At 37.7% G+C, this 26936-nt stretch overlaps 1 protein-coding gene across 1 annotated transcript in view; it reads left to right on the top strand.

Annotated features, from left to right (window-relative positions):
- VIPR2 (vasoactive intestinal peptide receptor 2) overlaps positions 1-26146 on the top strand; it is a 50248-nt gene extending 24102 nt beyond the window's left edge. Inside the window, exons 5-13 of the mRNA XM_030264288.4 lie at positions 3659-3756; positions 6817-6958; positions 9622-9772; positions 10595-10655; positions 12894-12963; positions 15939-16030; positions 18692-18821; positions 18908-18949; positions 20530-26146. Coding sequence (XP_030120148.4) covers positions 3659-3756; positions 6817-6958; positions 9622-9772; positions 10595-10655; positions 12894-12963; positions 15939-16030; positions 18692-18821; positions 18908-18949; positions 20530-20703 — 960 coding nt within the window. The 3' untranslated portion in view covers positions 20704-26146. The remainder of the gene's footprint in view (positions 1-3658; positions 3757-6816; positions 6959-9621; positions 9773-10594; positions 10656-12893; positions 12964-15938; positions 16031-18691; positions 18822-18907; positions 18950-20529) is intronic.
- Positions 26147-26936: the final 790 nt, after the last annotated feature.

Genomic DNA, 26936 nt, shown 5'->3' with positions numbered 1-26936 from the left:
AATTAAGCAAACTTGTACTAATCCAGTTGCATTTTATGTGTGGCTGTTTGTGCCCTTCTAATACTTATTAACATTAAGTAGCTGCAGAAAAAGAGGAAATATTTTAGGATTAGCTCTTTAGCAAACATTTACACTTCCTATAACCATTTCCATTGTTTTTTTTCTGAAACTCATAAGCCACTGATTTTTTCTGTGCCTAACCATCTAATGACTTTGGTTTAGTGACTGTAATTTTAATATTTTCCTCAGAACTTTAAAAATACATAGTTGTATTTCATTTTTGAAATCAGCATTGCTTAAACAATGCTGTGACTATTTTGCAGAGGCCAGCTGTTATTACTATGTTCAGATTTTGTTCGACCTGCAGAAAAGTTCATGTCATTTCAAATTAATAATGGGATTCCAATTTCATGTGTATAACTTGAATCAGTTTTTACTTTGAAAAGAGCTATAAAATCTGAAGGGATTATAATTTTTTTTCTGTGTTAAAATATGTTGAAAATATAATTTCTGAAATAACTCTTTTGGTCAATCCATACCTTTGTTGCAGTCATTTTATTCCTGACAATCTTGCACATTTATATTTTAAGTTTAGAGGTAAAAGCTAAATGTTACTTGAGACATGGGTAATTACTGTTTAGACAAAGCAGTAAGAAATACATGAGACATCCCATTTTGTATAAAAGTCACTGGTTTTTTGTGCTATCAGATTTGGCATTGCTTTGCCTGTTTCTTTTGCACCAATAACATACAAAGAGTTTGTTTCTAAAGGGTACTAGATTAAATACAGATGAGTGACAAATATTTAATAGCTGTGATTAAGTCAATATTAATCTAATGAATTTCCTGGTATTCAATTGCCACAACACAATGTGGAATTTAATACTTTGTCTTTATGGAGTTTGTGTGTTTAACCGGCAAATAATTTGAGAACCCCATTTACATTTTTTTTCTTTTTCTTTTTTTTTTTTTTTGTGGAGTCACTAGGAGTTGCAGAGGTCTTACAGGCAAATTTAGACACATCTTTTATGTTCATACAGGAAATGTAAGGAGCAGTATGATTGCAGCATCTTTGGTGCTGAATCTGATAAAGTGCTTCATGCTAATAATCTAAAGCATTCTAATAATCTAGATTTTTTTTTTGAAAATCAAAATATAAGAATTTGAATAATTTTAATTTTTTATGTAATTGATTAAAATGCGTTAGTGTTTACTTACCTTTGCAACATTTTGAGACGCAGGGTTAACTTTTGACCAGTAGAAAAATTTGTAGCATCGAAGATTTCTGTCCCTTGTAGAACTAAACCACTAAAATGTCAGAGAAAAAGGGAAAGGTGTTGTTGTACTATGACACGAAATAACTCACAGACACCCATTAGATGTAAAAGAGTGAAGAAAAGAACTAAAAGAGAGATTTTATTTTCTGACTCTGCAATATATATGATTCCAAAAGTGACAGTGGATTGGAGGGTAAAATTGCCACCTCTCCAACCATATTGGTTAAACTAATAGTCTATCAATTCTCTCCACTTATGTAAAACAATCATTATTTACATGAACATGCATGAGAACTCCAGTAGAAATATGTAAACATCAGAAGGCATAGAAAACTTTTAGAAGGATTTTAAAACTCTCAAAAGAACAGGGCAACATGGTGTTACTTTCTACCATTTCAAGTATAGAATAAGGATAATTATTATCATACGATAAAATAATTTCTACTGTGTAATTATTTCTTATTTTCTTGTGCTTAGCTTGAGTTAAATGACCTCGGTCATTAAAGTGATGTTCAAGCACTCTTGGCTGATTAATTTCAATCCTGAGATAGTTCCATGCAGTTATTTCACATTAATTTGTTTGGCCAAGGCATGGCCAGCACAGAGACTCAGTGCTGCTGATACCGACAGCTGTTTGCTGGGCTAAAACTATATGGGGTTCTTTTGCCTTTAGGCAGACTGTTTGTTGTAGGGGACATGTGTGTATAAGGAATGCCAGAAACATTACATGAAATAGGTGGTATTTTCTGGCAGAAGACAACCTCTTCTGCTCTCCCTAGCAGGGCGAAGTGACAGAGTCACTTCATGTGCAGCAGCCTGACAGCTCCTGTCAAGCTCAGACTGCATGGCCAGAGGATAAATTCAAGGCAATGTTACAGCACTGGGGCTGGACAACTGATGCTTTGTTACTAAGTTCATGCAGGGTTTCCACCTTTTTTTTCCTTCATTCAGGAATTCTGAAGCCAATTTCAATTTCCAATTTCAAGAGTCTCAGTCAGTGGAGTTTTCCTGAAATCAAATCTGGACAGAATTTTCAAAATGGTGTGGAATGATGAAAAATTGAACCAGTCCAGCTTTCTTGTTGGGCATATCTCAATCATCCCAATGCAGTTTGAACAGCTACTTCTTTATACCAAAGTACCAAAGACAATTTTTACAATCTAACGGTTGAAATATATAACATAACAATTGCTATAAATGCACTTAAGCTCCATGGCAGTTGCTTCCCATATTTTTCCACTTTAACCATATCTTCAACAGTGTAGTTGCAAGATTCTTCATTCATTTCACTTTTCATTTTGCCTTTTTCATATCTGTATAACGTTTGCAAAGGGAATGTTCAGCTAATTTCATCATGAATTGGGATTACTAAAATAACATCCTTATTTGGCCTTTTTAGTGCTATGAAAATAAATACACTATAGTAATTTGACATTCCTTTGGCTATGTTAGTTTAATTAAAAACGTTGCTTCCTTGCTATTTTTTACGAGTCTTATTTGGGAAGGCAAATGACAGCCATGTGCACTAAATATTTAAATTCAGTCTCTTATATGTAGCACGGTCTATGTTGCTTTTAAAATCTTTAATTTCATAATGTAATAAAATAACTTCACTGTTTTAATATTTTATTTAGTTTGAGTGGAAACTAATATCAGATTAATGACTTTATTGTAGGCATAAATGGAGAAGCAGTTTAATTCTGAAAATATTTGGCCCTATTTTTCTTGATGTTGTTATTCATAGTAGGATTTAATGTAGTGTGTAGCTGGTGAGTTTACAGATATATGCAGTTAATCAGCAGACTGTGCATTACAGCCTGCTTTTCCTCTGTTGAAAAACTTCCTTTCCAAGTTTTAGCAAATAACTGTACTAAAGAAAGGGTTTGTATCACCATTTAATAAAGTGTTTGAAAATTTAGAATGAGAAATTAATGAGACTTAAACATATCTTTAAAATTAAATTCATGTATAACTGCATAACAAAGTACTCTAGAGCAAAAAGAGTGGGGGAAATTCTCTTTCAGAGATAATCCATTCTTTCAAACTGACTTGCTCTTACCAGTTTGATTGTGTTCATGGAAATTGATTCATCTGATACTTTATTTGACCTCATTGACATGGTGTAATCAACTGGAATGGTACCAGATTGTGTGTCTAAGTTTTGAGTTCCTGAGGCTGAGTTTTCTACTGAAGTCAATTGTCTTGAGATCTTGCTTTGCAAAATGTGTTGGAATAGAGAAATAACATTCTCATCATGTACTGCAGAGCAAAGATGAAAATCATGCTATAACTTTCAGAGCTATTTAATGGACAATTACATCATTTCACAGACAATTTGATGTATCAGTAAGTAGTTTCTGCATATATATTTTTCTGTGCAGGTCAACTTCTATGTAAGGGTAAAAGCAATTTATACCCTTGGACACAGCGTATCTCTGATTGCTCTTACAACAGGAAGCATAATTCTTTGCCTTTTCAGGTATGTGTTTTTCATGAGTAAATATTAACAGTGACAAGACATCTTTAACCTTTGTCTAATTGCTCAACTATTTAGGAAAAGGAATTTACACTTTTTACAGTTAAACAGTTGACAGTAATGTAATGCTGACTAGATTTTTGCTAGCAATGATCATATTAACAATTTTCAAAGCATTTTACACATTTACAGGCATTACAGCCCATGTAAGAAAGAACAATAATTTAGGAATGATTGCATAAAGCATTTTCTATTTGTTTATTTAAACCAACACCTTGAATTGCTCTTGTGAATTAGTTGGGTGCTGACCTTACCACTGGACAGGAGTGCAGCCGTGTTTTGCAGAAGCTTCCCAGTGGTTTCCAGGGGTACTGTAATCAAAGGCAGTCACTACTTTGTCCAACTGCAAATCACAGACTCACCAAATCTCCAAGGCTGAAAGAGACCTCCAAGATCATCTACTCCTACCATCAACCCAGCACTGCCATAATCACCCCTAAACCATATCCCCAAGTGCTGCATTCAAATACCTTTTAAATGCTTCCAAAGACAGTTGACCCCACTGCCTCCCTGGGCAACTCATTCCAATGCCTGACCACTCTGCCGGAGAAAATTATTTGCCTAATACCTAATCTAAACCTCCCTGATGCAACTAAAGACCATTTCCTCTCATCCTTTCACTTGAATCATGGCAGAAGGGATCAGCCCCCACCTGGCTGCACTCTCCTTGCAGGTGGTTGTGGAGGGGAAGGAGGTCTCCCCTGAGCCTCCTCTTCTCCAGACCAAACAACCCCAGTTCCCTCAGCTGCTCTGCACAAAACATGTTTTTTAGATGCTTTACCAGGTCACTGCCCTTGTCTGGACACCCTCCAGCAGCACAAAAGTGTTCTTTTTGAAGTGAGGGGCCCAGAACTGAACATGGTGCTCAAGGTAAAGCCTCACTGGTTCCAAGCACAGTAGCAAAGGTGTGGATAATTGTGCTGGGTCTGCAATGATTTTGTTAGGCAGTTTGAGGAAAGGCAGTACTGCCTGCTGGTTTTGCCTAATTTCTGTGACTTTTCTAGACTGAAGGCAATCTTCAACTAGTAAAATAACTTTTTAAATGGTCTTATCACTATCACAGTTTTTCTCAGTCCCTCCACCTTCATGCCTTTATGTATCACTTCCACCTGTCTAACAGAACAGCCTTTATATCCTCCAGTATGAACTTCACACAGCTTTTCTGCTCCACTTAGGACCAAGAAACTGCATCTCACAGTTTTGATAGAAAGGAAGTACAAATAATACATAGATAGCAGCATGTTGTTTGTCATAATCTCATTCCTCTCATGAAATATTTCTATGTAGCATTCTGTAAGCCTTTCAGTCTGCCATCAAATTTTCTCAATATCTAAACCTTCAGAGACCATTCAGAGCAGATACATAACCCATAATTATGTTTGAAATACCTTTTAAAAAAATGAATTGAGCCAGTCATGGTAATCCTCCTTCTACCAGCAAATGCTCCAGGCAGATCCCAATGCATATTGCTGCAGTTTCAAAACTGCTAAAACCACATTTAATACAGAGAATTACAGACATCTGAATGTCACCCATCACCAGAAGTCAGATGTAACAAATCAGGCACTTTAGAGGTGTACTCAACACCTTCAATTCAAATATCTAAGTAGAGATATTTTTTCCCAGTCTTCCAATTGAGTCAGGGAAAAACAGACTTTTTTTTTCATGAGGCAACATATTTTCTTCTAAGCCCCCCTTCAAGAAGAATCTTTCTCTGTTATTTTCAGGGAACACTGGGGCCTCTCAACATAGTGAGTTGAATTAGGAATCAATTTCTTTCCACTTACTCCAAAATAATTGTTTGACAGTCTTGTATATACCCAACATTTATTATCTGAGGTACTGAATGGGATGAATGACTAATCATCTTCATGAGTTATTCAAGAAAAATAGTTTCCTTCTATTTGCAGCTTGCATGTATATCTGAGTTCCACCAGAACACGTGATGCAGTCCAACATAATAGTGGTATTTCAGGAAAGGACGTGTATGTCCACAGCAATCACTGCATTTTTGACAACTGTTTAAAATTCAGCCTGGTATTATGTCCTTTGCCAAATTCAGGGCTAGCGTGGCAGATCTGTTCTTTATTTCCTTACGCTTGCTTCAGTAATTTCAGAATGGATTATGTATGTTTGATAAAACTCACAACTGGAAGAACACCTGAAAGTTGCCACTGCACACTGCCATTACACCTATTGCATCTTCTTTTCAGTACTCATGCTTGCTAAAATGCTTTGGCTTCTGGTCTATTTCCAGGTGCAGCTCAAGGTGCTGGTTGTGACCACAAAAACCTCTTAGCACTTTGGTTTCTAGGAATTTTCTATTAAAGGAATCTTTTAAATAGGAAAATCTTGAAGGGACTGTATTTTAAGGGAAAAGCCATCAACATATAGCTTGCTTCCCCTGAGTACTCATTCATTTACATGGAATATTTAATCTGTCATTTGTGTGTAAGGCTTTCACATGGCTGCCAGATTCAAATTTTGCATTCATTGGATAGAAAGGATAGGTGATCAAATGCTCTGAATGCATTTTTAATTGCTCCTGCAAACACCATCATCATAGGATCAAAAGTCACTATATAGCAAAATAAGGGAGTTAAATAAAAGAATGAAACCAGAAAATAATAGGTGAGAGCACATCTGAAATATATCCAGGACAATCAAAGTTGTATTTGCAAGAAAAACACTGGAATGAGTGCACACACAGAAGGATACAATAGCCTATGTTTATTGTCAGCTTATTATATCAGTTTATTGTCAGTTTATTATCTTATGTTAAAATATAAGAGAAATACCACTGGGATCTTTTAATCTGTGATACTGAGCAGAAGTAAGAGATGAAAGAAAACAGCAAGGCAGCCCTGGCAAAATGACAGAAAAGGAAAGAGTATGCTCTTACTCAAGGCTCATATTGCTAAGAAATGTCCACAGAGTAATGGAATCCTGCTCAACAGTTTCTACATCATAATCTAAAATGCTTATTTTTAAATCTCTTTTTAGAAAACTTCATTGTACTCGGAATTACATCCATCTGAACTTGTTCCTCTCTTTCATTCTAAGAGCAATCTCTGTTTTAGTCAAGGATGATATTCTCTATTCCAGCTCCAACACGGCTCACTGTCCAGAGGATCAAACCTCTTGGGTAATAAACCTCATTTGCTACCTAGTGTAACACTGTTTTGTCACTGAATTTTCTTTCCTTCCTAATCCTTTTAAATATTTGGGAGTACCAAGATTTCAGAGTAGACAATTCTGAAGAGAACATAATGACTAGAAGAAAGGTGTGATAGATGTATCCAGATAAAGAAGGATTCAGCACAAGTTGGAGACCTTAACTTTGTTTGCATGTCCATGAAGGACAACTTGTCATCAGCCAAGACAAATCATACCCAGATACAGCTCAGAATAAACATGGCCACTGCATTAATCAGCTGGGAGGGTTGAGGACAAACAGGAGTGCCATCAGCTGGGAGTGATTAAAGGCAGCTGCTCCAACAGCTTTATCAGGGGTCCAGGAATTGGACAGGTATCAGTGGAGGAAGGGAATAACTCAGGAAATTAAATATTTGCAGGAGTTGTCTTCATTAACTTTTCAGTACTTCTGGGCTGTGACAGAAGTGTTATCATCTGCATTCTTGGCAAGCTAATATGTTTACTGCCTTTTCATGTACAGGGTTTAAAAAAAATCTTAAGTCTTGTTGTTAAAAGACTGAGCTCTATATGATATGCCCCATTCATTGCCATGTTGTTTCAATCAAAAATCCCTTCTAATTTTAATGAAATACAGCTTAAGCTTGTGAGAGAAAGAAATGGAATAAGATATTTTTGTCTTGATGAAGCCATATTGAAAAACTTGATGTTCTTAGCAGTGAATACCAAGCTGTATATCGGAATTAACGATATGGGATATTTCTAATGGAGAAAAACAGCAACTGTATTAGACCCCAATTAGGCAAAGTAGATAGTAGACAGATTACCAGGGGTAATCAGAAGTTCTTAAATCCTTGAAAGACTGTTCAGTGGATTCTCAAAATATAACTTGGTTTCTGCAATTTCATTTATTATCCAGTTATTCTTGGCTACAAAGCCTTATACTTTCCTATTTAAATATGTCAGATTTTGTGGACTTCTGGCTAATTTCTGTTGCATTGTACCTGGGATGATCTGGCAGCAGCCTGTTTTACACTGGCTTGGTGCTGCCTTTCACACGTAACAGCACTCAGGGTTTTCCCCTTTTGTCACATGTGTGTGATGTTCCACAGTTCTGCTGCACTCACAGAGGTCTAAACCACACAGTTCATAAGGCTCTGTAAGTAGGTCCTGGCTCTGGATTACATGGAGAATTAATTTTGGCTAACTTTACTGATAGATACCTTCACTGTTCAGAATGGGTAAATACAGCTGAGCCAGGATTACCTGAAGGAGGAAGGGAAAATACTTTGATGCAGGTTTCTGGTATGTAAATTGAGAATGTAATGCAAGGTAATATTGAAATTCATAAAAAATTACAAAATTTTCACTGCTGATCTGATTCTAAAAAGTCCTAAACATAAAGGCAAATTTGAACTTGCTTGGAAATTTCAACTTTTCACATATTTTGAAATGCTTAAGTTTATCCATCTTACATTTTCTGGCCCATTGCTGATCTGCAGTGGTCCCAAAGTTCAGAGGTAAGACCAGTCTTACCAAAGTTAGCTAACTTTCAAACTTTGGTTGTAAGCAGCTAAAATCAGGTGAAATGAACTCAAGGATGGAATCAATTCATGGATACAAAGTCTCCCTGAGGAGGTCAGTGCCCTTCTGGCTTAGCAGCTGGTGACTGCATCTCACTTCTTAATAAACATCTATGTATAGAGAGAGGAATCAATCACTGAAAATGAGTAAGTTACCTGTTTAGGTATCTGGTGTACTTGTAATTTTAACAGAAAAATGCAGGTATGAAGGGTATTTAAAATGGAGAAGTGAGTTAAGCAGGTAGAGATTTTATTTTTTAAGTGAGTTAAGCTAAGAGATTTTATTTGGTCCAGGTTATGTAGTCTGTTATATTCACCATATCATCACATTTCTCTGCACATTCTCAGTCCATATGAACAGTTCCATATTCAATTGTCACATCCCAAATTCCTGCTGGGAAGTACCAAAGTAGCAGCAGCCAGCACTGTGGAACATCAGCAGCACAGGCATCTGAAAATTAATTCTGAAGAGCAGCACACAGACCATAAGTATAATTTTTTGATACCTGTCTATGTGTTTTATTAACTAAGAAACTCTAAAACATTTTCTAAAGGGAAAACATTATTTTTAAAAGTCCAGCCAACTTTTTCTTCTAAGTTTACTGTGTCATCACATAAAGTTATATTTTTCACTCAGTTTCACATTTAGCTTTGAAAAAATCATGAAGCAGTTTCTTTGTTAAGTTTTACTGTGTTAGGAATCCTTGTCAGGTTTTAATGCATTAGTCTCTGAGTAGATGATCATTTAATTTTATAGCCATTTATTAATAAACTGTTGCAAAAATGTGCATTTATTGATAACCACTATATTTTTCTATATTTATCCTATGAAGTTTTCAAAATTGATGAGTGAATTTGCAATGAGAGCCATCCAAATAATTTTTAATTATTCATTTTCTCATAATACATACAGTAACATTTACAATGTTGCAATTTGCTAGACTGAAGATAAAAATTTCTACTGGACCTGGTTTATTGATACTACAAAGACAAATAAGATTTTTGGCTGTAATAATAAAAATAATATGGCATCTTTCCTGTGACAAACTTGATCTTTCTTCTCATATTTCAGGTGGGCTGCAAGGCAATTCTGGTGTTTTTTCAGTATGGTGTTATGGCAAACTTTTACTGGCTCTTAGTGGAAGGACTTTACCTCCACATCCTCCTCGTGCTAATATTCTCCCCCAACAGACACTTCATGATCTACCTGCTGATAGGATGGGGTAAGAACTCACACATCTTCCAGTAATGTTCATTTTTCTCTGTGTGTTTTTTGGTCAGGTTCAGTGTTTCATACCAAGGTGGTTGAGCTGTCTCTGGTGGTGACTCCTCAGACTCACAGATTGCTCAGCTCCAGCACAGGTTACAGCTGCTGCAGCATGGGACAGAGCAGGCACAAAACTGCTGGAACAGTTCCTCACTGCTGGCTTGATCCCCTGCACAGCCATGAGCTATTCTATGCAATTTTCCTTTTTGAAAAGCACAGTAATACTGCCCATCTGGTTTTAAATACATATATTCCTTCATTTACAGAAAGTGCTGTGATATTTATATGGAACACTTTAATACTTTCAGTAATAGGTGGTCATAAAACATTTGGGTGTTGCTGGGAAATGGGAACAAACTAGTGTGCGGACAAGGATCCTTATGAAATGATTTATGCTTCTATTTTATATTGCAGTCCTTGGAGGTGCATTGGGAATGCATAACTTGTATCTATTTCCCTGTAAGTCACTCTGGCACCTTGCAAGAAACCTAAGAAAGGCATGTTTTTGTGTATCAGTAGTTATGACTGCATTTCTATGAGAAATAAACTCATTTCCCTGCAGTCTTTGTTTGTTATACGTTGTTGATGTATACATGCAATCATGTAGCTCATCAGATGGACCCCTCCTTCCACTCACTGAACTATTTAGTATATGCTGTGTATTTGGGGAATAACTGCTTATTAGCAGATGGAACTCTTTTTTTTTTTTTTTTTTTTTTTTGTGGACTTGCATTTTTGTTTTTGCATTATTTCTCCAAATATCTTTGGCATTTTTCAGGAATTCCTACAATATTCATTATCACATGGACAGTGACACGGATCATTCTAGAGGACACTGGGTGAGTGTGTGTGGGAGAGAAAGCTTAAATCCCCCCCATGCCTGTGCAATTCTTGCCTTGGGAATGGTGCTGCTCGCACAGAGGTGGTTTGCTGCTCTGGAGAACTGAAATTTCAGAGACGTCAATAGAAGGGCAGGTTTCTGGGAGCTCTTCAGCTGTGGTTTCTGCTCAGTGTTTATTTAAAAACTCAGAGAGCAGGAGATAGCAAAGTTATGACTACTGTTACTCCTTGGCACCCACATCTAGAGCTATCTGCTTGGGAAGTCGAAGTAATGTTTGAAACAGCAGTGGTGTCCTTGGGCTCAGTGCTGCAACACGTGCAGGAAGGCACTGGCCATTCTAATTTGCTAACTGGCGACTCAGAAGATTGAAGTGTAGATAGCTTTGTGTACATATAAATGACATTCCCAAAAGAGTGTGTCAGATGCACGTAGCCAGGTAAAGCTAAAGCTAACTACAGCTAAGCCTGGCTCCTGGTATATGAAGGGGAACTGAGACAAGAATTTTGCAGGAAAATCAGACTTGATCCTGCTGCTCCCAAGGAATGGGAGAACATTCCTAAGTAGTGCATAAACAGTTTGCACAGCCCTGTTTTATCCAACTATTATTTTTCAATTTGTTCTGTAATTAAACTGAAAAATCATGTCCTACATATTTTCAAGGCTTTCTTTGCAAGACCTCTAAAGTGTAAACCAAAGACAAACTACTTTTTCCTTTGTCATTATGATTACGGAGGAAGTTTGAAGGGTAATTATGTTTCAGACCACTTAGAGTATTTGGAGCAAAAGGGCTGAGCCCAGGATGAAAATTAAATATTCAGTTTTTCAGACAGAACTTCAGGTTCAGTCTCACATTTTCACAAACAAATTCCAGGCATCTATAACCTCCATATCCCACAAGAAATTATGTAATTTCCATTGCACCTGTCAGTTGTTTTAGATCTTCCAGCTACCCAGAGGTCAGCATTAAGTGCACACTGGAGAAGTTTCCTTAACACAAAATGAAACAGAGCTTGGTTCCCACAAAGGTCAGCATCCTCCATGATGTCTAATGGATATTTAATGCCCGGTGTGCTTGATGTTTTAGCTGATTTCATACAATCATAGAATGGATTGGTTTGGGAGAGACCCTGAAGAATGGTCAGTTCCAATCCTTCTTGCCATGGGCAGTGATGCCACACTCAAGTTACTCAGAGCCCCTTCTGGGCTGGGAAATGCTCAAATGCCTTGAGCATTTCCAGGGATGGGACATCCACAGATTCTCTGAGGCCACACCCTGAGATGTGTGTCCAGTTCTGGGCTGCTCACTACAGGAAAGACACTGAGGTGCTGGGGTGTATCCAGAGAAGGGCAACAGAGCTGGGGAAGGCTCTGGAGCACAAGTCTGGTGAGGATCACCTGAAGAAAAGGAGGCTCAGGAGAGACCTTATCACTCCCTACAACTGCCTGAACAGAGGCTGTAGCCAGGAGGGGGTCATTCTCTTCTCCCAGGCAACCACTGACAGGACAAGAGGAAATGGCCTCAAGCTGTGCAGGGGAGGTTCAGTTTGGATATTGGGAAGAATTTTTTCACTGGAAGGGTTGTAAAGCATTGGAATGAGCTGTCCAGAGGGGTGGTGGAGTCAGCTTTCTTGGAGGTGTTCAAGAAATGGCTGGATGTGGCACTCAGTGCCACGGTCTAGTGGTGCTTGGTCAACGTTTGAACTGAAAGATCTCAGAGGTCTTTTCCAACCTAAATGATTCTGTGACTTTATGAGCAAAGAATTCCTTCCTCACATCTAAATCTCTCTTTCATCTTTAAACCATTCTCTCTTGTCCTATCACTACATGCCTGGCAAAATGTCATCTTCTCTCTTTTTTATAAGCCCCCTTTCAGTGCTGAAGGGTCACAATGATTTATCCATGGCTGAACAACCTGAACTCTCAGCCTGTCTTTGCAGGAGAGGTACTTCAGCCCACTGATCACCTTTGGGTGATCACCTCTGGACCTGTTCTAACAGGGCTACATCCTTCTTATGCTGAGTGCTCCACGCCTAAATACAGTGCTCCTGGTGGGGAAACCAAGTGTGCATATAAACAAGAATAAAATTGATAGCAGGAAATTATTGAATGCCAAATTCTAGGCTAGAGCAGGCATTATTTTAGTGTGCTTTGACTTGTTTATAAGAAATACTTCTCATAGGTCTTGCTTGCCAGATGATATTAATGTCAACATGATTTTCTCTCTTTTTTTTAATAGCTGCTGGGATACAAATGAACATGGTGGTCCCTGGTGGGTTATACGAATACCAATTTTAATTTCTATTATAGTAAGTAAAATTTGAAGCATGAATTATAGATCTGTTCAGCATTGTGCAGTGCATGTAGCCATTATTCTTTACTGCTAGTTACAGATAGGCAAGAATTCTGCTTTAATGAAAAGAAATTGTGCTGCAGGAGAAATGTTAAACAGATGCCAAGGCCATTAAAATTTGTTGCCTTCAAAATTTATCTGCCTCCTATTAAATTAGCAGTAGCTTTTATTTGTGTGTTGTTCTTTCTTTAATATCTTTCCTGTTTATAAGCCTGGGGGAAGGGAAAAATCTAATTATACTTCTCAATGAATTGCAGATTTGAGATTATGTGTAAATAGATAGTCTTGCAATTGAGAATCTGATATTTGTCAAAAAAAATTATGTCTGTGTATATATTTCTTTAATTGGTAGCCTACTGAAATATATCTTGAACATGAAGTATTTGCAAAATAATACCATTTGAGAATGTTTCATAAGGGCTTTTCCTGTTTGGAACTCATTAGAATTACTGGACTAGTGTAATAACATTCCTGTTCACTGTAATGATTGTGTAATTACCTTTGGGCATGATAAACTATGGTTATATGTCCATTTCTGAAAATAGTCAGAGAGCAAATTAATGTATTTTAGATATACTTTCTTCATTTTTAAAATTGGAGGCAGAAGATCTGGGACATTATTAGATTACACAAGATTTCAGGAGTTCGCGTTAAGCTTTTGCTTGCCTTTCAATCTGTGCTTCCTGAAAATCATTTGGGGGGAAATTCCTGTCATCTCAATCAAAGTGAATTCTGCAGTTTGAAGAGACAGAAGAGTAGGCCACATGTGTGAAATGACATAAAGTAAGGCCTCAAAGAAGTTTTATGTTATGAAGAAATGAGCATACAGAAGAACTACAGCAGGAAGGGAATACTTGGACCTCAAAGGAGCCGGAGAATGGGGAACAATCAAGAGTTAAGAACATATGTTGGAAGATGAAAGCAAAACAAACCACCTGGTGTTTACAGGAAACCCTGTTCTCTGGATGCTCCGTTTGAACAGCTCTCTGGGGCTTCATGTGCCAGAAGGCTCCATGTGCTCCTCCAAAGCAGTCCTAGAGCTGGAAGTGGAAGTTATCCCGGGGCACATTGGCAGACCTGAACTGCAGCTGGATCTTGGCCTTGGCAGAGAAGTCAAATGGATATTTGGTCAGGCAGCAAAGTTTGATCTGTCCAACAGCATTGTGAGAGCAAGTTCTGATACCATTGTGCACAGTGGGAATGGCTTCAGTCAATTCAGCGTGTCAGAACCCTCCCTGGCATTTCCTCCTGGGAATTTTGGCTTGAGAGAAGTCATTTGGCAGACGTTCACACTTCATGCTGTACACACTTCAGTTACTCAGTTGGATGTAGCTGTTCCAAATGAATGTGCTGTTACCCCTGTTCTCTCCTTGTCCTGTGATACTGACTCCAGTGCCTATGGCAAGTTAATATTCCCTGCTGTGGGCACTCAACTGCATTAAGTCTGCAGATAAAATCTGCAATAACAGTTTCTGTCTGTTACTTTTATAGGTAAGCCTCTAAGTAATCATCTGCCTGAAAAAATGTATGTTACGTTCAGCAAAAGCCTATATTTTCTAACATTTATTTTTTATTCTTTTTTTTTTTTTAATTAGATATAATTTTCCTACATTTTTATTTCATCCCTGTCTGTTCCTTTCACTACCCTTCACCTGTCATTTCAAACAAAATGTTAAAAAAGAAGGATCATGCAGGTGCTATGACCAGGGTTTATTTATTAATATCCCAAATTCTATAGGCCATGTTATAGAAGACACAGAAACTAATTGAACTTGAAAAGCTTGGAACCAAATTTTTAGGAGAAAGAAGAATTCCACCAATACATGAAGACAGAGATTTATAGCAGTGAGACAGGCACTGTCTGGTTAGGTACCCCACCTCCTGATTTTCTGCTTTAGGATAGGGTTAGTTTAAAACAACAAAATTCTCATTTTCACTGTGATACAAATTTTTCTCTAGATTAACTTATTCTGTGTACAATTTGATGCAGCTGTTTGTGTAGCTGGAGTTGCAGTTTTCAGCACACATTGTAGCTATAAATGTGTGGATTCCAACTGTTCCCTTACTTCAGCATGGATGTGCTGTATTTAGTGTGCAGTTTTCTAGACCACACCAAAGAATCCAACCCAGAAGGGATGGTGACCAGAGGAAGCTGAAAGTCAAGGCTGAAAAAATAGAGGGAGTGAGACTTAGGATATACTGAGTTTTGTACTTCAATTTTCTAGACTGATTAGGTTCTGATCATAATGGTTTTTTATGCAAGTGCCTTTCTGAAAAATAAAATACGAAGTAAAATAAAAACTGAAATGCTACTCTTCTGTCTTAGAGGGCTGTCATGAGAATTAGGCTGCAGGGATTCAGATGGACTAGATGATCTCCAGAGGTCCCTTCGAACCCCAGCTGTTCTGTGATTCCTTCATTCATAACGTCAGCATCAATATCCAAGACAATCAGCTTGTTGTAGACAGATCAGCTGAGAAACAATTTTCTTTAATTCTCTAATTCAGACAGAAAATACTGAAAGTTGAGGTGAGGAGCAAGGGAGGGTCAAAACTGCCTCTGGGCTTCCAGTTGTGAATCCACGTGACCATTTAGGACAGGGCTTGATTGCAGAAAACCACATCCAGCGTCCCATCCTGCTGGGAAACCTGTCCTCAGCTGAAGAAGTGGAAGGAGGACACTTCTGAAAATTGGGGCTTTCAAAGACTTTTGCCAGCCAGAGCAGCAGTGGTGGGCTTGCAGTGGTTGCTGGACAAGGCAAAAGTGGTGCTGCAGAACACGAGAGGTTTGGCACTGCAGAGCTGGGGCGGTCTGGAGGGAGGTGCGTGACTCCCACACTGACTTGGCTCCTCTCTGACTTGACAAGAATATTTTTTGCTGCAGGTTGAGCAGACAGTTCAGAAATCATCATTATATCTGTTTTCTTTTCAGGTGAATTTTATACTTTTCATTAGCATCATAAGAATCTTACTGCAGAAGTTAAGATCTCCAGATGTTGGAGGAAATGACCAGTCACAGTACAAGTGAGTCATATATTTTTAGATATTATAGACAGAACCAAAATAATCTCTTTAAGATTTCATCTGCTGAAAACCAACAACTGTGTTTCTATAATTACATTTAATTTAGAACTACTTTTAGATATTGTTTAATAAATACAACTATGCTGAAATGGAGATAAATACATTTTCTATCAAACACTAAATTCAATAAAAATTTTTTAATTTAGAAAGACCAACAAGCTATTATTGAATTCGAGTTTAATCCATGAATGAATATGTTGATACAACAAATATGGAGAGTAATATTTTCCTTTTAAAAAAATTAATGTTTCATTTTGACACAAGAAATGTTTAAAATCCTTTAAAATTATTTTCCTTCAGCCTCCCTAAAACCTTTTCTTCTTAATTTCTAAAATACTTACATATATTTTAAGAGCTGAAATTTTGATTTTTACCAAAAATTTTAGAATTAGAGTATTTTATACTGATTTAAAATAGCATCTTTATTTTATTAGAGGAGAACAGTGGTTTCTGGCTTAGAACAACTTCATTTCTGTTCAGACTTTCCTCTTTTGTGTTTTGATGTGAGCATCAAATTCTAAAATATCTCTTGTTTCCACAGCTTTCAAATCAAGAGATATTGGGGGAAAATTCAAATACATTGCTATAATTGGTTTTGTTCTTCATTGCCATATCTGCTGTTATTGTTTTTTATTATAAGAGCTGCTGGATAAGTAATAATCTGCAATAAAATCTGTTGTAGAAGGTTTTATTTTGAAGCCCAGACACAGACTCTGACAATTCATGGTGTCAATGTGGTACTTAAGTGACAAAACCTCACATGAACACTGAAAATTCAAACTTTGAAAATTCAAAGCCAGGAGAGTGGCCTTTGAAAGTCCTCCTGGATAACACCTTCCCTTCATTTAAAAAATACTGAATAATAGCTGACAAAACATGGTATGCAGAAATAAAGAATATCCTTAAAGCCAAGAGAAGCAGGACCTTATGTGTTTTGTAGACAATGTGACATGTTTGATGCAAAAAGTGAAAAATTCTGATATGCCACAGAAAAGTCAACACAACTGGATTGACAAGCACATTTGTTTTGCAGAGCTACAAGGGTCTTGTTTTGAGTTTGCTGATTCAATTATCTAAACATGTAGGAGAGCTTATTGAATCTAGATGAAACTGTGCAGTTGTCACATTATTATGTAGCACAATGGCCAACCTATAGGCAGGAAATCCCTTCAAGTTTACTTCTTGTGACATAAAGTTTTCTTTACTTAAATGTGGTATTTATTTAATTTTTGAAAATCAGGCATTCTCTTACTTTCAGTCCCACCATTTTCCACAGCTTACTGTAGCACTTTATAATATGAAATAGTCACATTAATAGCAACCTTGTCCTTCATTATTCAGCCCTGTAAATTCTTTGCTTTTAGCATTTGATTGTCTGATTAAGTTTGCATTTCTGGTCTTTAGCCAGTACCCATGGGAAAGTAGATTAACCTCCTCAAGAAACTGCATCTACAGAGCAAATTAAAAGATCTGAGAGGCTCATTTATAAAACCGCAAATGCATTTTCAAAAATGCAGAGAATCATAAGGCTGTTTTGTTTGTCCCTTTCCTTTTCTAAAATATAAGTGCAGTATAGAGAAAGTAGCATCACCTAAACAAAAATTACTAAGCCAATCATAGAGTGAAAGTGAAATATGAATCTAAAATGAATACTGCTTATGCAAGTCACCATTTTTATTCCCTTCCTCTGAATATTCTTGTGGCCGGTTCCATTCTTTTTGTTTTTAATTTTACTTTTGCAGTGGACAAGGCTAAAGTCAAATAAAATCAGTTTTCCATTTCATTTGGGAAAGCAGGAAATTTGCTGTCAATGTCATCTCCTCCAGTTGTAAATTAATTTATTTTGCTAAGGAATCCCTATTTTTCCTGCTTTTGGTATCATCTTTAGTTGTGAAGGGTTTGCTACTCTTGAGAAGCTTTGCTGTCAGAAGTTAAAATTTCCACATAAACAGATGCAGCTCCTGGACCATTATGAAAAAAGCAAGTCTATAAAGACTGACACAGAAAAAATAAAACTACTTGAAATACCTTAACTTTTCTGTTAAAATAGTTGAATTCACAGCAACATCCTTTCATTGTTGAATCAAGTTATATTCATCAATATAGTGATGAATTATGGAGCTCAGCGTATAACTTCTCAAATTTTATCAGGCATCCAAAATTGGCCAATCCATATCTGGCCCTGCATAATATATAAAACTGATGTTATTAGAGTGAAATAAATTACACATAAGGTAAAAGTAACAATTTATCATTCCAGTAGTTTCGCAACCTGTTTGTCAGGGCAGTTCTGCTTAGTAATTTAAAGTTCTGTTTCCTTAACTTCAGTAAGTAGTGTCTTCTGCTAAATTTTGTTATGTAATTGACAACACTGAAAATTATTTAATGGCATATGCTTAATACCATCAGTAAAGCTATGAAGTTTTAGTATTTGAGGCTCATGAAGTTCTCTTAGTTGAGATGATTCTGAATTACATTTCCTAGGTATTGTTTGCAAAATGTGCATGTGCAATGTACAGAGTAACCCTAAAATTACACATTCATCTCAGTAAAGCAAGAGCTCATAATTAAATTTCAGCTTTGTCTCTTTCCTTTACCCAGGAGACTTGCAAAATCCACGTTGCTGCTTATTCCTTTATTTGGAGTTCACTACACAGTGTTTGCTCTGTTTCCTGACCGCAGTTCCAACAATTATAAAATAATCTTTGAGTTGTGTTTGGGATCTTTTCAGGTAAATTTTAAGGTTTTTATTCAAAATAAGTTTTACTGACCTAGATCAGTGCTGCAAACAAACTAAGGAATGTTGTCTCTTTCCAGGGGTTGATTGTTGCAGTCCTGTATTGTTTTTTGAACAGCGAAGTAAGTCTCATCTTTCCTGCTGAGAATGTTAAATATTGGTTTTAGTAAATGTATGAGTGCCTCTATAATTCTGCTCTGATACATGAAACTGTTTTAGAAGATGTCTGCATTCCTATTAGTGGAATATATTTTTGACAGTTTTTATACAACAGGAGAAATCAGTGTAGCTGGGTGAGAAGCTTTAAGAGCTGTTTAAAATCTTATTCCTTGCAAACTGAGGTGTTAATGTCTTCTGCTATTTAACATTATCTAATCTAGCTCTGCTAGAAGCAATGTGCAAATGAGGTGCAACAGGCCTGAAAATTCATCTGGAACTTGAAATACCATTTAGTAAGTATTTAGGGGTAATGTCAGTTCCTAATGTCAGGTTCTGTCAGTACCTAAACCTCAGAACAGCAACAGATTTTCAGAAGTGCTCAGCACCTCTATGCAGTGTCTGACAGAAGGAATGTGTCTGAAAAAGACATCTGCACAATCAACATTCAGCTCTTCTGAGTGCTGCTCTGGTCTCTGATATTCATGAGATGCCTGATTTTGGGCTAATCGTTTGATTCTATGTCTTAAGGACATGAGATAAATAGCTCCGTGCCAAAACCTAATGTTGCAGTACAAGTGATACAAAATCGATTTTTGAAAGTGGCCTTAGGGCACCTCTTCACACACAGTGTAGGCAGTCTTTGCCTCAGTTAGGTGACCTTTGTAAAACTGCTTGGGTACTCTGGAGGGAGTATCCAAATTGATTGGATACTCTAGAGGGAAGGGATGCCATCCAGAGGGACCATGACAGGCTTGTGGAGAGAGGGGAAAGAACCTCAAAAGGTTCAACAGTGCCAAGTTCAAGGTCCTGCACCTGGGTCTGTGCAGGGCTGACTGAGGGTTGGAGGGGTTGAGAGCATCCAACAGAGAAGGACTTGGGGATGGAGAATGGACTGTGAGCTGGCAATGTGTGCTTGTAGCCCAAAAAGTTCAATGCTGAACTTCTATTCAGCATTCAAAGAAGCATGGCCAGCAGTTCAAGAGAGGTGAATGGTCACCAGTACAAGACATGGACCTGTTAGAGCAGGTCCAGAGGAGGACACAAAAGTTATCAGAAGGCTGGAACACCTCTCCTGTGAAGACAGGCTGAGGGATTAGGGATTGCTCAGCCTGGAAAGGAGAAGGATCTGGGAGGAATTTATAGCACCTTATAGTATGTAAACGGGGGATTATAAGGAAGATGGCAAAAAAATTTCTTAGCGGGGCCTGTAGTGTCAGGACACTTTACACTTTTCAACTGATATGTGGTAGATTTAGGAAGGAAAAAATATTTTCTGTAAGCCTGGTGGAGACACTGTAATAGGTTGCCCAGAGAAGCTGTGGTAGCCCCATCCCACGGCCAGGCTGGATGGTGCTCTGAAGCAACTTGGTCTGGTGGAATGTGTCCCTACCCATGGAAGTGGATAGAACGACATAATCTTTAAAAGTTTGTACCAATCCAAAATGATTCTGTTCCTAGAGATCCCCATGTGACAGCAAACAGATATGGAAAATTTCCTCACATAAAAGAAAATTTTCAGCTCATATTGTGCATTTTCTTTTAGGTGCAGGGGGAGCTGAAAAGAAAGTGGCGGAGTTTGTGCTGGAAGCAGACAGCAGGCAGAGATTACAGACTCCACAGCTCGTCCATTTCCCGAAATGGATCAGAAAGTGTTTCCCAGCTCCACAGGAATTCAAGAGCTCACTCATTTATGCAGACAGAGACCACCATGATATAAATGAGCTAGGTCCCCCAAATAATGAAAAACTGTGGGATATATCATTCATTAAGAAGCTTGATGTGGTATTTTATAACATGTACAGTTTAGTGCTTTGCTTTTCTACATGTTGGTATTTGGGGAATTGGTTTGTGCAGCCAACCTATTAATAACAGAGAAGCCTGCTCTATGGATAATTTCTTTTGTTTAAATGGTATTCATATTAATTCTGATGTTCTCTTGCAGTTTATTAGCTGTAACAATTCAAAAATTCATTTTCCATAAAGGTCCCTTTACCTTCCAAAGTGGCTACAAGATCCATGCAGGGTATCCTCAATGCAGATTTCTTTGGGAAATGTAAGGGTTAAGATGGGAAGTAAGAAAATCTCTTACACTTTATTTATACTTAAGGAAATATTGCCTTAAGGATTAGGAAATTCTTTTCTAATTATGGAAAATAAAAAATAAAACAAAATGAAGACCTAATTAACCACACTGGGAGTTCAGTGTGCTAATCCAAGAAATCATTAACGTGATTTACACAGAGGGAAAAAGGTAGTATTTCTAGGCTAATGGTATAAATTTCAGAGGTTACTTTCTACAGAGTTTGATTCCAATCCTGTTATTACTTTCAAAAGTGCCTGGTTTAATGTTTGGGTGCAGAGTGTATGGCTACCTTTACAGGCCATACAGAGAAAACTACTATATTACTTTTGAATATGGTAGTTCTCAGTTGTTTTCTTCTGTTTAAAGTCAGAGATCTGTGATTTTTCACGAAGGAATTTTCTGTAGAGGTATGTTCTATTGCTAAAGCAGCCTGGCATAGGATAAACAGCCTTAGATAGCTCATTACACATTGAAAATACCATTTTTACAGTATTATCATTGAAATCTGTCTCCATCAACTACATGTTTTACTGCAAAACACAAGGAATATTGCAGTGAAGCTGCAACTCACATTTAACAAAATATGTAAATGCTTTTAGGTTTATTCAGTTCTATATCTATCTGAAATTATTTAAAATTTAGTCCTGACTGTGACTCCAGAAAAAAAAATTAGCCAGAATCACTAAAAATTACCATAAAAGGCATAAAGAAGGAATTTTTAACAATGCCAAGGCACTTATGTAGCCATGTCAGAAAAAAAAAAAAAAAGGGCAGAGAACTTACAGTCTTATAAAAATATACATAACATTTCCACTCTTTAAAAGAAATAAACCCAGTGATGTTTCTCTTCCCATGTCAACATTTAAGTATGTCCACCCTACATTACAAGTGGGAATAATATGCATTTGCATGAGTACCTCCATATTGCCCTCATATTTCAGATAACAGATTTTATGGAGCCAGCAAGCAGAATCCAAGGTCCCTACTCTTGTCAGATAAAGGGAAGAACAGCAGCAAGGGCATCTTTTGGCAGGCATATTTGTACATCCTTGAAAATATTACCAGTACTGGGAATATTGTCAGCAGCTGTCTAAGTGTATTACAATCCTCGGTCTGATTTAATCCAGCTATTTATCAGTCAAACACAATTTGTTTTACTGGGATTGCCATGGAGTCACACAAAGTTTTGTCAGACCAAAGATAGAAAGGGCCCCATGGTTCACATGATTACTGCAGAACCTGGTGAATATTATGTGACACCAGTAGGTATCATTCGAGTTAAACAACAATCACTCAAAGAATTGTTACTTACAGAAATTGAATTTAAAGGAGCTATTGATCACTTCCAGATAATTCATAATGTTTTCTGTTTGGCAAAGTAACTATGAGATTCTGGATGGAAGTAGGCTGACCAAGAACATTCCCATGAGGTCTAAAGATGTGCCCTTCCACATGTATTTAAACTCAATATATTCCCAAAGACTTTAGCCTGAGGAAAGACTGCTAAAATTTAATATTTTTCCTGGATCTCTTGAGAAACTTATCACAAGCTCTTAACTGCAAATATATGAAGACCCACTGGAGCTTTGGGAGCTGCTTTTACACCTAAATTAAACACATCTGTGCACATTAGGATTCTTTGTCCGCAGTGGCATTGGGACTGCTCAGTTCCCTGAGATGTGACGTGCAGGATGTTCTTTTTTCCCTTTAATTTCTGGGGTAGAAAGGCACATGTGACAAGCATTCGAGTGTGCTCATCTTTGTGCTCAAATGAGGTTATGTGAGTGAGTTTACACACAGACAGAATGATAGCTCAGAAATAGATGTTTCAGGCAATCATTTCCATCAGTCTGTTCTGCATGATGCATCACCGATTATATGTGTTTATAATACATTATATCTTAGAGAAAACTGTCTTTGTTCTAATTAGGTGAGCATGAAAAAAATCTGCATTTTAATTATTTCTGGGTTATAAAAAAGAAAAGCCTTAATAAGAAAATACATTTCATATTGCAACAAACCATCATTGTTTCCTTTAACAGGGTGCAGATGCATTTGGGCTTGATTCTACTTTTCATGTAGGGTGAAATGCCACATGAGAATTTTGCAGTGGGAGGACATAGAGGTACCACTAAGTTTGTAAAGGACAATGTGGACATGCAAACAATGGCACACAGGAGAGAGAAGTGCTGTATATATTTTTCTTTCAAACCAGTGAAAAGTACAGGACTTTGGAGAACCTCATCCCTCTATAAATAATATAAAAGCAGATAATCTAAATACTATTTTGCGAGACAGTTTAACTTCATAATACTTTGTTCAAACATCATCATGGTAGTAATGACACAGAGGGCACTATGCTCACTTGGTTTTACTCCCAGAAAATTTCTGATTTCCAAATAATTTTATGCAAAATTATAGCATCAACCCTATCATCACCAGTTTGACTTTCAGCTGTCTTTTCATGGACAGATATAAAAATGTCAGTAAAAGGTGCAGAACAGTGTGACAAATCTAGATCAGTGTTTTCCATCTTTACAACACCCATAACAAGACAGCTTCTCATGGCTTTGTCTTTCATTGCATTTTGCTGAGGAGTATGGGATTAAATGCTCTTGCTCTGTGCTGTGGTCACTCTTTAGAGTCCAAAGAACAATGCAATGAAAGATCCTTTGGACTTCTGTCATCCCTAATCCTAGTTCTCACTCAGCCCTAGCAGCATCAGGGGAGGGAGCAGAGGCTGCAAGACAAATGTAGCCATTCCCTGCACCTCCTTTCTTTATTCCTTTACTGCCTTTTTCCCTTTGGTTGCATCAGGGTCCAAACTGAGTTGTAAAGTCTTTAAGGCAGGAAACCTGGGGTTTTTTGTCCATCCCCACTGAAAAGGCAGAAGCACAGCTTGTACTTACTGAGCAAGAATGGTAATACAGTTCACTCCCAGTACCATGGTTAATTGTTGTGCTTTACCTCCCCTGGAGGCACCATTAATTCTGAGTGATTTCTGTCAGCATTACCTGCTGCTGATGCCTGAGGAACAGTGACAGCTTGCTCTCCTCTTACTAACCCAAATTAAAAAATATATCTGGACACTGACTTAAATTTTCCTCTGCAAAACCAATTTCAACTGGGTGCTTGATAAACTCAGGTGAAATTCATCTGCCCTGGTTTTGGTGTCTAAAAGCTGCATGTTTGTCTCTGAGCTAAAGACACTTTTAAAGTGCCTTCCACAGTTATCACAGAGAAATAGGCACTAGCTGAAGATAACTCCTTCCATGTTCAGCTGGGCATCAGAGGCAGATAAGCTGGACCTATTTTTCTCTGTACTTACTATAAATGTGTGTGTTGAGCCTGCGGTAGCTGGTTGGTACTTACATTTCTCACTCCAGAGATAGAATCAGGTAAGATGTATCCCTCCAGAACAGATCATTAAACTCTCTGGGTGATATTAGACTGATACCTTTTTAAGCCAATTACCTTGGGTTGGCCAAAGTTATCCTCCAAGAAATGTGCAGTGTAATTCGAAAGGTCAGGCAGTGGAGGATCCCACAGTTCATTGGGTCAGGTCTCCCTGCCTTCCATGATAAAGCCCACAGGCTTATGTCCCATTTTGATTTGCCTGGCCTCAGCTTCCAACCAATTTTAGTTGTTTTGGTTAAGGTGTTTGGTTTTTGCCTTTTGTAGGAGGGGCCATATGCTAAAAGAAAGAGCTTTACAGTAGCCAGAATTTTCTTTATGCTGTACTGCAGGTAGCGAGCTGAATACCCAAGCTAAGATGTAATGGGGTGTGCTGTAGCAGCAATAGATAATTGGTGGCAAATAGCATTACAAACAAACCTTCTTCAGTCAAGTTGGAGCCATCCTACACCACTCTGTAGCATCTGCTTTATATCCGATTCATCCTCGGCTTCCCTTTTCTTTTAACATGCCAGAGGGGAAAGCAACAAGCACAGACCTTCAGCAAACCAGAGACTGTCTGGGACAGAGATTGATGAAATAGGGCATTGCCAGGTGCAGGTATCACACAGTCCATGTGCAAAGACTAAGATGAATCATCTGCATCATTTGTCCTCTATTTTTCTAAAAATCGTCTTCTGTTAACTGTGAATTTGCCCAGTTCAGCAAAGTGATTTGAGAAAGTCTAAATTCAGTCTATACAGATTTTTTTTTCAGACATCCTTAAGGAAAAATCAAGCCCTAAATATGTCTGACAGAAAGAAAGGACTGGCAAGTGACCTCCAGAAGAAATTGCTATGTGTATAAGGGTCATCATCTGAGCAATTACTGTCTGTGCACAGTGATACAGGAAATACCTTTGCCCAGAGAAATACATTCATGTTACCATGAGTGCCTATATCAGCTGTGGGTCAGTACTACCCTGACATGACCAAATACAGAAGGTAGGATGCAGTGCTATTCTGTTGCTGGAAAAAAAATAAAATTAAAAAATGTTCCTAATATGTATGTTACAAGAGTACATCCGGATAACACTTAAAAGGAGAATTCTGTGATATGGTTTTGCCACTCAGTTGAATCTGGTTCTGCCCAATGATAGCAGGTGTAGTTAAATCTAAGTCAGAAACATTTCCATTCTCAGATAAAAAAAAGTGACTGAAATGTCCCAAATCCCTCTATTTCCCAAAGCATTGTAATAAGTTTATGATTACCTGCAGCTTTTTTTGCCCTGACACATTAGTATGAGTATCACTTCAAATTTCTCTTTTGTCATCTTTGTTATAACTTTATATCTGTCAAGTATGGTAAAAATTAAAGAGTATGTAAATGAATGTGATTATTTTTTACAAAATGTACAGATTATGATGTTGTATAGATTAATGTGTGTAAATAGGTTTCATACTGTAATTCACTATAGTTTTCTTCTGGTTTTGCTCTTTTATTCTTTTCTGGTTTCAGTTTTTAATGTCACAAACCTAACAGCCTTCTCTGAGAGGTTATATATAAAGCTGTGAACAAATAAGTGTTTACATCTTTATGCTATTACAGATAATAATAGTCAATAACACCATAATGGACTGAAGAGGAATCAGAGAATAAAAATTTTAAAAGTTTTGCACAAAAATTCCATTATTTATGTTTTTTAAAAATTGTGTACAATGATGCAGTTTTCTTACTGATTCAGTGAGTCATGGCCATGCTGAAGGATGTGGCTAAATTAATATTTCAATTTTTAATTCAGCAGCTGTTAGACACAAAGAGAAACAGCCCCTAGCTTCACTGAGGAATATGTAGCTCTCTGTAACCTAGATGTGCTTACAGGGGCATGAAAATGGCACACAGCTAGAGCAGAACCAAATGATCCCATATGCTGTGTATGCCACCGTCTCCACGGCCAGCAGCTATTTTTCATTTATCACAGTTTGCTCAAAACTTGTTATCTGTCAGAAGTACAGGTGTCTGTCTGGAGTACAATATAATGTAGTGGGAGCAAAGGAAAGCTGTGATGTCTCTCCTGTAGAGGTAACACCATTTATCATGGGTTTTTTCCCTAAAATATCTGTGTCTGTACCTGTAATGGGAATGAGCATAGGAAAGAGACTGGCAGTGGTGTGCTGCTGATGGGGCCAGAGAGAGAGGGGAGTACATGTGAGGGAGAAGGTGGCACCTTGTGGGACAATCCCTGCCTGGGCAGTGACACCAAGCAGGGACAGAGGATGGAGCCTTTTTTGGTGTCTCTCATGGACCAGAGTGTCCATCCCCTCCTGTGTGTGTCTCTGTGAATCACAGAAGCCACATCACCCAGAAGTGTCTCTCCTTTGGGAGACCTGAGCTCTCACCCTCTCCCTCCTTATGGGAGTTCTTGTAGGAGCTGCATCAGCCTGGACCCTTTGGCAACCAACAGCACATCTGCA

The sequence above is a fragment of the Taeniopygia guttata genome, chromosome 2, assembly GCF_048771995.1.
Source record: "Taeniopygia guttata chromosome 2, bTaeGut7.mat, whole genome shotgun sequence".
Classification (NCBI taxonomy): Eukaryota; Metazoa; Chordata; class Aves; order Passeriformes; family Estrildidae; genus Taeniopygia; species Taeniopygia guttata.
This window is presented reverse-complemented; position numbering and strand designations above follow the sequence as displayed.